This window comes from Lycium ferocissimum, chromosome 6 (genome assembly GCF_029784015.1).
Source record: "Lycium ferocissimum isolate CSIRO_LF1 chromosome 6, AGI_CSIRO_Lferr_CH_V1, whole genome shotgun sequence".
Classification (NCBI taxonomy): Eukaryota; Viridiplantae; Streptophyta; class Magnoliopsida; order Solanales; family Solanaceae; genus Lycium; species Lycium ferocissimum.
Window position 1 is genome coordinate 3,610,668 of NC_081347.1, and position 12,993 is coordinate 3,623,660.

The 12,993-nt window shown below is 33.8% G+C and overlaps 1 protein-coding gene across 1 annotated transcript; it reads left to right on the forward strand.

Annotated features, from left to right (window-relative positions):
- The first annotated feature begins 72 nt into the window (after positions 1-72).
- LOC132060496 (uncharacterized) lies at positions 73-8,302 on the forward strand. The gene is made up of 10 exons (XM_059453519.1): positions 73-185; positions 701-814; positions 1,173-1,873; positions 2,360-2,497; positions 2,613-2,818; positions 4,426-4,634; positions 5,400-5,513; positions 6,592-7,102; positions 7,638-7,791; positions 7,884-8,302. Exons 1-10 carry the CDS (start codon positions 88-90, stop codon positions 8,084-8,086), a joined length of 2,448 nt encoding a protein of 815 aa, XP_059309502.1. The 5' UTR covers positions 73-87; the 3' UTR covers positions 8,087-8,302.
- Positions 8,303-12,993: the final 4,691 nt, after the last annotated feature.

The following is a 12,993-nucleotide window of genomic DNA, read 5'->3' on the forward strand; positions in this document are numbered from 1 at the left end:
TCTCATTTTTTCTAGGCATTATATTCTTATTTTTGATAATTTATAGCTAGCTATCTTCTTTGTGTCATATTGTTGAATTAAGTGAAAATGGCAAAATCCCCAGAAGAAGAGCATCCAATTAAGGCATTTGGATGGGCAGCTAGAGACACTTCTGGGGTTCTTTCTCCTTTCAACTTCTCCAGAAGGTACTCATTATCTTATATATGACAAGTCCAAATTAGTTACTTATAATATAACCGGAGAAATGGATTTTTGGCCCTTTACACACTTTTTTAAGATTTATGACCTTTTTATAAGAGATCTAGAAAAAATGCATAAGAGATCTGAAAAAGACATTTTCTTCTATTCAAATTGTAAGAGGCCAAGAGATCGTATTTCCTCTATTTATTATAACTGTATCATATCATTTTTGGAGTTAAGTTATATAAATTGATAGTGCAAATTTTTTTTACACAGTACGTGTAGTTTAACCTATCATTGTAGGTTAGTTACTATTCTTATAAAATTATCAAATATCATAAATATTTACTTGTAATTTCATTCTAAATGACCTTATTTTTTTTTTTAAAAATATATATTTTTACTTCGTACATAAAATATAAACTCTCTTTTTTTTGCGTTTCTAGAAATAGCTTCATACAGGTAAATAGAGGTGGATTCAGAATTTTGATTTGAATTTAAAACCTTTTGAATAATGCAGGACCACGGGGGAGAAAGATGTGCAATTCAAAATCTTGTATTGTGGAATTTGCCACTCAGATCTTCACTTCATCAAGAATGATTGGGGAATCACGAGATATCCCATTGTACCCGGGTGATTAATTTGTTTCAACATTTTGCTTCCCTTTTATTCATGTGTTTGCAAGTTTGTCGTTTCCCATTTCTATTTTTGCATTTTGAGACAATAATATTCTCCACTCCCACTTTCACTAGCTGCTAAAAACATGCAAATTTCCAATGGAATGCGTCGCAATTTTCTCGTGGAAAATCTCATATTTCTAATGACGTCAGATGGGAACGGCCATCAGAAATTCACGACTTTCAGTAGTGTGGCGGATTTTAGAAAAAGAGAATAGACCAATTTAAGTATTTTGTTGTTAGTTGTTGTTGGTATTAATTGGGTAAATTTATATGAACTAATGATTTATTTCCTTGAATTGTGTCTAAAACAGGCACGAAATTGTTGGTGTGGTGACTGAAGTGGGTGCAAAAGCTGAGAAATTTAAGATTAGTGACAAAGTAGGTGTTGCAAGCCTAGTAGGGTCATGTCAAAAATGTGACAACTGCTTGAGTAACCTCGAACAATATTGTCCTAGCCACATTGGAACATATAGTACAACTTACCATGACGGAACCACCACATACGGAGGTTTCTCCGATTTCATGGTCGTCAACGAGCATTTCGCGGTCCGTTGGCCAGAGAATTTGCCAATGGAAGCTGCACCATTGTTATGTGCAGGGATCACAACTTATAGTCCATTGAAATATTTTGGGCTTGACAAGCCTGGAATGCACATTGGTGTTGTGGGCCTTGGTGGGCTCGGCCATATGGCTGTGAAATTTGCTAAGGCTTTTGGAGCTAATGTGACAGTTATTAGTACCTCTGTTGGTAAGAAAGATGAAGCCATTCAACATCTTGGTGCTGATAAGTTTTTACTTAGCAACAACACTGAGCAAATCCAGGTGTGTATAATTCAGCCTTTTCTTTTTGTTGAAAGGAAAAATGTCCAATTTTACTCCTTGACCATACAAAATATCTTAAGTTTTAACCCTCTGTTATACTTTCCGCCGATTCATATCCTTGAAGTTAGCAGTATAGATGGATCTACAATAAGTTATGGGCACGTGAACCTAGTAACTTTTGTCTACACCTGTATATATTCTTAAGAATCCACTAAACATCTCTAAATATTAGATTGTGAACATATTTATTATTGTATATTAATTTGAGGTCGTTGTAGGATTTATAAACTTCAAATCATGGATTCACCTCTAGTTAGCAAATTGTCATGTATTTGCCCTTGACAGAGCTCCATCACAAACTCTATGGATTCCACGTGCAAAATCTTTAAAAAAGAGGTCCAGATTTACCTCTACTTTTGACTATGGTTTAAATTATCTCTATTATATATACTTTAGTCAGAGTCCGTGCGCGTTGGAGCTCCGTTAGAATCAAGACAAATGTGAGACAATTTTCTAATGGTTAGTGTATGAAATATGAATGACCCAATAAAGGGTAAAATCAAGATATTTCATATAGTAGAGAGGTATTTATCACCGATTTCCCTGGTTGAAATATTGATTTGTTTTTTTTTTTTTTTTAATCTTGGATTAATGTAACAGGGTGCAATGAACACAGTGGATGGCATTATTGATACTGTTTCGGCAGTCCATCCACTTTTGCCATTGCTTGGTATGTTAAAGACTAATGGAAAGCTTGTTATGGTTGGTGCAGTTGGAAAACCACTTGAATTGCCAGTGCCTTCCTTACTTATGGGTAACAAAATAATTACTCTTTTTCTAAAATTAAATACTTCAATTGATGACCTTTGTGCACTCTCTGAGTTATTAAAGTTTATATTGAAGTATATGTTATGTGGAAATTAAAACAGGAAGGAAGTTAGTTGCTGGGAGTTGCATAGGAGGAATGAAAGAGACTCAAGAAATGCTAGATTTTGCATCAAAGCATAACATAACACCAGATATTGAAGTTGTCCCAATGGACTATGTCAATACTGCCATGGACCGCCTTCATAAGTCCGATGTGAAGTATCGATTTGTGCTCGATATTGGAAAAAATTCTAGCCCTTCCAAAGTGGTATCTCATTGATGGCTGCACCCCCCCCCCCCCCGGGCCCCCGCCGGAAGGAGGATATCGAAATCTATTTGAGCTCGAATCAAGTGTTCTATGGTGATGTCAGAATTTGCATCTATTTGTATCTACTTAGTGATCAGTCCGCTAGTCTCTTTGATTCCACTTGATCTATCTTTTCTACTTTCTTCCAATTATTCGACCTATTCAACTTAAGAATGGTTTCGAGCTTTCTGGTGATGCCAGAAGTTGTCAACTCAGGAATGAGGAATAATTTTCATGCTCTTGTATGTTTTTAAAGTCTTAATTTGTTTGTGTTTGCTTAGCTCAATTGTTGTTTCAAACTTGATATAGAAAAGAGAGTTTATGGTTGTCTTGGTCAAGAATGATTATTCTGTATTTTCCATATAAATATTGAGTTATTATCTTATTAACAGTGCTAATTCTTGGGAATTTTGAGTTCTATTTCATTAGCTTAAACTTTATTGTTTCGTGGTATTCTTATTTTCTAGAAGAAAAGAGAAAAGTAGAAAGTATGTGTTCGTAATGTTATGTAACTTAAGGAACTTTTGAGTTTTACTAAATAACTTTAGACTATTTTTGTAGTACTAATTGGTTGAGATGATTGTCGCTATAAAGAGGTTTTGCTCTTCACCCTCTTGGAACCCCCCACCCCCAAAAAAAAAGTGTTACTAGTTTATATCAAATTATACAATAAGCAAGCTAAGTTAATAAGGTGATAATATATTTTATTCATAATTAAGAAGTTTATGCACGTATAAACAGATGTCATGCATCTATATTAGTTTAGCGCAAACAATTATATTTTTTTTACCCCTCAGAATCGCAACTACGCAACGAGGTACATACCCAATAGGTCAATACATCACATGCACAAATAATCTGCATTCTTTACTCATCATTTCTCACTTTAGTCGATCACATGAACCATTATTCTTTCTAACAAACACAGACTGCACCCATAACTTGTTCATATCTTCGGTTATATTGATTATATATTAATTAATTATAGTTAAAGAAAGACATAAACAAATATTTATGATAAAAAAAGGATCAGAAATTTGAAATTTGTTGATCGTGAACTTGTCACTGATGTCATAGCTCGCTTTAGTTACTATTAGCTTTGCATTTACATATTTATTTATATTTGATAGCTGTCTTAATACACAAAGTTTAAACAAAAGTTATTGGGTTTGTCGAACATCTACTTAATATTGTAGCTTTGTCATAAATCATGATTAACTGATAAGAGCATATATATAAAAGATATTTGTTAAGTATTTATTCAGTTAGTGTAAAAATTAGGTGTTAGTTAAAATTAAATTGCATTAGTCTAAAGGAGATTTTATTTTTTTGGAGAGCAATATTGTCGTTATATTAACTTTCATCAAACCCGATACTCTGGTAGTTGCACCATAATTGCAAGCATTTACTACATTTCTCTAACACAACTAATTTTTACACTCAAAAATGACCTATCCGTTTTCCCCATATCCACATATAGTGGAAATTTGCCTTAACTCCATTAAATATTTTCTTGAAACAAGTCAAAATAGCAATAAAAGAAGAAACCTTATCAACTAGTATAAATATATTGGCTTGAGACTTTGCCATTGCTCAGTCTCATTTTTCTAGGCATTCTTAGTTTTAATATTTTACATCTAGTATCTTCTTTGTGTTATAATATTGTTGAATTAGGTAAAATGGCAAAATCCCCAGAAGAAGAGCATCCAATCAAGGCATTTGGATGGGCAGCTAGAGACACTTCTGGGGTTCTTTCTCCTTTCAACTTTTCAAGAAGGTACTCATTAGCTAACAAGAAGTACAACTTAGTTCTATCTTTATCATTTTCCTTTTGGATTTAAGTTATATAAACTGAAGTGTAAAGTAGTTTTTACCCGATTAGTGTAGTTTAACCTATCATAGTAGGTTATAATTTTTAACCTATCTTAGTAGTTACTCCCTCCTGATAAAAAAAAAGTGTCCACTTAGCCTTTTTTTTCTTGGGTCAAAAAAAGAGTCCACTTATTAAATCAAGAAACAATTTACCTTATCTTTCCAGATTTGCCCCTATTAAGTGTTATGTGATCAAATCTCAATGTCTATTTAATTAGGGGTAGTTTAGTCAATTTACATATTTTTTTCTTGGAGTGGGTAGTTTCTTAAGGGGTGTGCAAATGGCTAAGTGAACTTTTTTTTTTATCCGGAGGGAGTATCATTTTTATCTGACTATAAATTGATGGTTATCATAGAGAACTTGCTTATAATTACCTTATTGATAATCACAGAGGTGGAGCAAGGATTTTTAGTTTATGGGTTCTGGATCACAATTTTCTTTACTTGCTAAATTCTGAATAAATTATTTGGACATATTAAATGAATTTTTTTAACATAAATACATGATTTGAGCAAAAACTATTGGGTTCTGTTAAACCCGTAGCTAGCACTATGGTTCCGCCACTGAATGATCTGATTGTACAAATATTTTTTAACAGTTTTAGTGCGTTGAATTTAAACTCTTTTATCTTTTGTTCACTTTAGAGAAATGGTTTAATTTATGGTGCAGGGCTACTGGGGAGAAAGATGTGCAATTCAAGATCTTGTATTGTGGAATTTGCCACACAGATCTTCACTATCTCAAGAATGAATGGGGAGTCACCAGATATCCCGTTGTACCTGGGTAAGAAATTGAGTTTATTTCATGAACGCATACGTAAATTTATACTATCAGATCACATTTACCCGTTGTAGCATGCAATTTATCGTATTTCAAAATTACAAATTTAAACTTTTTAATGCAAAGTTACATGTAAATATTTTTTTGAGTCACTTAGCTTGATAGTGTAAACCTCTTTTTACATTGTCAGATAAACTCTAAAGAATTCAGCATGACTCTTACCTTCTTTATCATTTTACTTATTTTTTTCATAAATAAAACCGTATAAATTATACTATTTTATGCGGGGTAGCACATAATATAAGAATTCAAGTACTAATAATAAATGAATTAAAAACACCAAAATGAAAAAGATATGTCCTCATCTCACTAGACTTATATCCTTTTTTTTTTAAATCTTCTTTTTCATAAAATCAAATGCTTTGAACTTCAATTCCACGTTAAACTCTACATTGTAATTTTTGCATTATTAATATTTATGCTACAATTCATATTTGAACTTTAATGGATAGTTTTTTGTTCTGAATGAGGTGAAAGATAGAAGGAGAGGTTGATGGAGTGATTGATTACATTTGGTGATTAATAAAGTTAAGTTAGTTGCCAAAAAATATCCACATTACATTTTATGTGTTCCAAACTCTGCATAACTCATATACGAACCAAACAACCCCTAATTACTTGAGATAGTTCATTGATATCCTATTAATAACCAGGTTACTCACGAATAATAGACAATGAATGGTAGGCAGCTGACGGTAAAATTTACTCGTCGGTGTTTACATCAAATCAATGAGTGCAAGCTAAGTATTTTTTTTAATAGAAACACCTAATTAAGTGATATGTAAACATGACGTTCTAATAAATTTTTATTGTTGAGATATAACTTGAAACTGTATTCACGGGACTTATTGCCATTAGTCAGCCTCGAAGTCTTTAGTGAGTTAATAAAGTACTAGCATTTAGTGCCAACCTCCAATTTAGATGGAACTAACAGCAGAATCAATAACTATACTCAATGCCCCTACAGCTTCTTGTCAATGTTTTTGTCATTAATGTATTTTACTTAATGGTCTGACAACAGGCACGAGATTGTGGGCGTGGTGACAGAAGTTGGCAACAAAGTTGAGAAATTTAAGATTGGTGACAAAGTAGGTGTTGGTTGCCTAGTAGGATCATGTCAAAAATGTGACAGTTGCTCAAATGGTCTTGAAAATTACTGTCCTAGACAAATAATGACATATGGTCAACTGTACCACGACGGCACAATGACGTACGGTGGTTACTCCGATTTCATGGTCGTCGCTGAGCATTTCGCGGTCCGTTGGCCGGAGAATTTGCCAATGGAAGCTGCACCATTGTTATGTGCTGGGATTACAACTTATAGCCCATTGAAATATTTTGGGCTTGACAAGCCTGGAATGCACATTGGTGTTGTGGGCCTTGGTGGGCTTGGTCATATGGCTGTGAAATTTGCTAAGGCTTTTGGAGCTAATGTGACTGTGATTAGTACTTCTCCTGGCAAGAAAGATGAAGCCCTTCAACATCTTGGTGTGGATAAGTTTTTACTTAGCACCAACCCTGAGCAGATTCAGGTGTGTATAAATGTCAGCTCTATTTTGTGTTTTGGATGAAATTGTTGAAATGTTGTGATTTGTTTTAGTAAAGGTTAGGTCAAATTTGGACGGGTCAAAACAGGTCAAATTAATAAACCATTTATGACACGGCTCACCTAAAGTAAAATGGGTTATGTCAAAATGGGTCTAATAACGGGTGTAGCCCAACCCGACCAACGTGAACGGACCTCCTCTCCTTTATTAAGTTTGCTTTTAAAAAGAAATATGTGGAATCTAATGTATCTTTCTTAAATTATTTGCTTAAGTTCTTTCAAATTTTACATAATTCCCCATCTCTAAATTTATTTTTGTATCTTCGTGTTTGGTTGCATTTTGAACTGCCGTGTTACACTATTTTGACCCTTTTGACCCAATAAATTGAGAGGTCATTCCTAGTTCAACCTAATCAATAAATTAGCCATAACTCAACCCGTTTAAACTTAAAAGATTGGGTTGATTTTGTCACCTCTGGTTGAAATGTTGATTTGTTTTGGAACTTGGATTAATGTAACAGGGTGCAATGAGCACATTGGATGGAATTATTGATACAGTTTCTGCAGTTCATCCACTTTTGCCATTGCTTGGCATGTTAAAGCCTCATGGAAAACTTGTTATGGTTGGTGTAATTCCAAAACCACTTGAAATGCCAGTGTTTCCCTTAATTTTGGGTAATCACATAAGCCTCTTTCTCTTTAAGTTTATGACTTTTATGTACTCTTTTAATTTTATACTAATGTATATATAATAATGTGGAAAACAGGAAGGAAGTTAATTGCTGGGAGTGCCATTGGAGGAATGAAAGAGACTCAAGAAATGTTAGATTTTGCATCAAAGCATAACATAACACCAGATGTTGAAGTCGTCGCGATGGACTACGTGAATACTGCGATGGAGCGTCTTCTGAAATCGGATGTGAAGTATCGATTCGTGCTAGATGTGGGCAAAAAATCGAACTCTGCTTAAGCTAGAACCATTTTGGTTCTTGAAAATCACTGCTGATTTTCTTGCTCCTGTGTGTTTCTAAAAGTCTTGTTTTATCTTGTTTTAATATGTTTGTGTCTTGCTTAGTTTGTAGCTATTCAAACTTGAAAGACAAAAAGTTTCTGGTTTGTCTTTGTCAAGAATGACCACTCTGTATTTTACATATGGCTATGCTATTTCTGTCAATTTTCTGCTGAATGCCTCTCAATTTAAGAGTCTTGCCATTAAATAGAAAGGATACAGGTTTACATCCCTAAAGATCAGCTATTCTATCCCTAAAGATCGGTCATTCTATCCCTAAAGATCAGCTACTCTATCCCTCCAAATCTGCTATTCTTATTTATTATAATATCAGTATTTAATCTCTTTGATCACTACAAGAAATCTCTATAATTACAACACTATATAGTTACATAAATATATACAGTTATTCTCTATTAAATTATGAGTTGTGAGCTGTCCATTATGCTAACATCCCCCCTCAAATTGATGCTGGTGGATCAAGAAGCATCAATTTACCTACTAGAAACCGATGACATTGTCGTGCCAAGGTTTTGTGCATGCATCAGCTATTTGAAGATCACTGGACACTTGTGGAAGAGTAATGATTCCTTTATCTACAGCTTCTCGTATATAATGACAGTTGATTTCGATGTGTTTGGTCCTCTCATGAAAAACCGAATTGGTAGCAATCTGAATGGCACTTGTATTGTCAGCATGGAGAGGAGTAGGATTAGATTGAGGAAATTCAATCTCAGCAAGTAATCCACGAAGCCAAACAACCTCGGAGCAAGCAGTAGACATGGCTCGATATTCAGCCTCTGTTAAAGATTTTGACACACGATTTTGCTTCTTACTCTTCCAAGATATCAAGGACTCTCCAAGAAACATGCACTAACCCGTGACCGAACGACGAGTATCAGAACATCCAGCCCAATCAGAATTACTAAAAGCATTAAGTCTAATAGGAGAACCACTAGGAAAGAATAATCCACGAGTAGATATTCCTAAGAGATATCGAATGATGCGACGAACAGCAGCCACCAAATGTAGATGACGAGGAGCATGCATGAATTAACTGACTTGTTGAACTACAAAAGATATATCAGGCCGGGTAATAGTAAGATAATTTAGGCTCCCAACTAGTTGCCAAAATAAAGTTGGATCAGGAAGAAGATCTACTTCATCACGACGATACTTTACATTTAATTCCAATGGAGTATCCATAGAGGAGGATTCTTGAAGACCAGCCAAAGCAATCAAATCCTTAGCATATTTGTGTTGGTTTAAGAACACACCTAAAGAATCATAATGTACTTCTAACCCCCAAAAACTATGTAAGAGTACCAAGATCTTTCATATGAAAAGATTCCTTAAGTTGTTGTTGAAGACTGGTGATTAATGAAGAATCAGTCCCAGTGATAATAATATCATCTACATAGACTAAAAGAAGAACACAACCTGTAGATGTTTTCCGAAGAAACAAAGATAAGTCATAATTGCTATGCTCAAAAGAGAATTGAAGCAAATAGACCGCAACTTGTCTAACCAAGCTCTGGGAGCTTGTTTTAGTCCATACAAAGAGCGCTTCAACCTGCATACATCTGATGTAGGTGATGCGAACAAACTAGGTGGAGGTTTCATAGAAATATCTTCTTTGAGGTCACCGTGAAGAAAAGTATTTTTGACATCCATTTGACGAAGAGACCATGTTATACCCCATTTAAACGGATTAAACTAGAGTATAACATATTGGACATTCTATTGCTTTATTTTAAGAGTCGCCACCTAATTAATTTAATGGTGAATTAGGACACCTATTTTATTAACTAAGGTAAAGCCTAACTATACCTCCGTTAATGGTCTGCTTAAATTTTAATTCTAGTTAAGGGTTCTAATTATCCTAAAGGGAAGGGATTAGGCATCCTTTAGGATCCGTTAACTACGGTTTACCGACCAAACTTAGGTTAATTGATTAAGATTAAATATAGTGCTTTAATTTCAAGAAAATAGCTTGTACATATTACTAAGGTTTTAAAGGAGATATAATAATGCCGTCTAAACTAACTTATAGAAAAATATAGTAATTTGCATAAAGGAAATGCTTTTAAAATGGCACTTATAAATGTTGTTAAAACTTAAAATGAAAATAGTAATGTTATCTTAAAATAAGACTTATAGAAAATATAATATTTTGCATAAAAGAATATTTAAAATAAGACTTACAAATATTGTTAAAGCTTTTAAATATAATAACGCCATCTAAAATAAAGACTTATAGGAAATATAATAATTTATATGAAAAAGGTTTTAAATACAACTTATAAATGTTGCTGAGTTTTGAAATAATATGCCATTGAAACTTGCAAAATATGAATAAATTTCACATAATTAGGAGCTGTTAAGAAAAGACTAGCCAATTTAAGCTTGAGATAAAATTACATCATATGTCTAGACTTATTATAAACAGAGTGCAAAGAGGTTAAAATAATGTAAATGAAGCTTCAAAATTCTATTGATTAGATATGCTTTGTCTAATCTAAATTTTTCCCTTTTTTATAAATAGAATGCGAAAGGTGATGAATTTTCTTTCTATTTTCCTAACTTTATTTAACTAGACTCGGATAAAATATGTTTAGTTAGATGAATCTTGAAAACAATGTTTTATAAAATATACTTACATTATTATCTACATATTAGTGACGTTTCGAAATCTTTAAGATAGTAAGTACGAATTATGATTCCCTTTAGCTTAAATATATAATTATGCCACTTTATAAATCAATTATTCTAAGAAAGATAAATGTTGTAGGTATTGTAAATAATTTTAATATAATAAAAGAGAATGAAACTCGGGGAATTAATTGTTAATTTTCCTTACATTAACTACCCATTATTAAAACTAAAACCCACTAATGTCGCTAAGGTGCATCTAAATTAGCAAAACAAAGTATTGGTCATACAAGTTAAATGCAAAAGATAAAATAGAGGAACAAGTGAGCTAAATGGACTCAGCCCATTTTCAAAGCTGCCATGATCATGATGTTATTGGGCTTCGGCCCAGTAATCCACTGTAGGGCCGCAGCCTGCTGCTGTATGGGCTTAGCCCAGAAATTTTAAAATCTGCTGTGGACAGAACTGGACAGAGGAAGAATAACGTTTTCGTTGGGCCTTGGCCCAACACCGAACGCGGAAGACGAGTCCCTCGGACTCGTATACGAGGTTCATGCAAAAAAAATGAAAGAAAAAAGATTAGTATGCGGTCAATGAATTATATTAAACATATGAAATACAAACTCAACCGAATCAGCCAATCGTGTATATTCTATATATATTTGAAGCATGCCTTATGTATACACACTCATAGGGATGTATAGAAGGTCTATATCAGAAAGCTTTTGCCCCCATTATCCCGATATTGCACAAGTTCCAAGGGATTTCATGAATCCCAGGCAGGGCTAACACCGGGGAGGGTTCAAGCTTGATCCATAATGACCAATCTAACCTCCCTATCAATGTGTTCTCATAAAAGTTTACCGATAATATACATAAATATACATGACCAACTAAAACATGCTTGCAACAGCACACAAAGTTTATGCAACACCCAAACTGATAACAAACTATACCCGAGATTCAAACATACACATTTACTCACATGAAGGCACACATAATATAGACCAAGTATATCCACCATATTCAACTATTCAAAGAATCTAAACAAGGCATTTCGCAATATAGCATGCACGGGGCTTGAAAGAAAGTGCACTGGCAACACACAGCATTATTCTGAGTCTAGCATGGCAGATTTACGACATGCCAAACACCTGCTGAATTCAAGGGGATATTCATGGTATTCAGGCGCGCTTTCCAGTCCATATTCTTTATATTAACAAGGCAGAACACTACCAGCTATACCAAAATATTCCCCAGGGCAGCAGACATTTAAACAAGCACATGATCAGTAGTATTCAAACTAACCACCTTACAGGCATGCTAACGACTGGATAGACTTCAAACGTATATATGATGTCTAATCTAATGGTAACTTTAGATCACACAAACTTAAGCTTTCATAGACAGTTTCTTAATCTCATACTGATTGGAAAAAAAGAAAAAGAAAAAGAGAAAAAAAAAAGAGAAAACAGAACAATGTAGGGAAGAGAAGAAAGCATCAGAAATTCTCGAAGATGATACTCAACCAAGATACACACGACATATAGGTTTGAAAGTTATTCTTTTGGGACATAAGCAGGCTTTAGAAGAAGGAGGAAATACCTTTAAGAAAAAATAGCAACTAAACTGAATCATTTAAGCAGAATCCTATTTAACCATCGAAAACAAAACTTTACAATTTACTATCAAACCCAACCAAGCATTTCTTTAAAACTACAGCTTCTCAAACAGTAGGACAGAACTTAACGCAGTTTTGTATCTCTAATTGAATCATTATTGTGTCTAATAGGACTGCAGAACATCCATTTAATCAAATCCTAAATCCAAGAGCTAATAAATGAGAAAACACCGCATTCAAGTCTACAAACACACATAAAGTCAAATAAGCCAAAGAAAAGGACTGACAAAAGAGGTATTTCTTAAGGTTGAAAGACATTTTAACACTTATAAGATAGATTTGGGATAGATTCAAGGTAGTTACACAAACTAGATAAATCTGGCAAGAATAAACAAGTTCAAACTTAAGGGTGGGTTATCCTCCATTTGAACTAAGCTTCAATCATATTAATTGCTGGTATGCTTTAACAATACAAGTGGGCAATATACTTTGAATCTAACACATGAAGTCAACCTGTTGAAGTTGAACTTAGGATTTAGTATTACCTAGCTAAAACAAACAACATTAATCTAATGACCATCATAGATGAAGCATG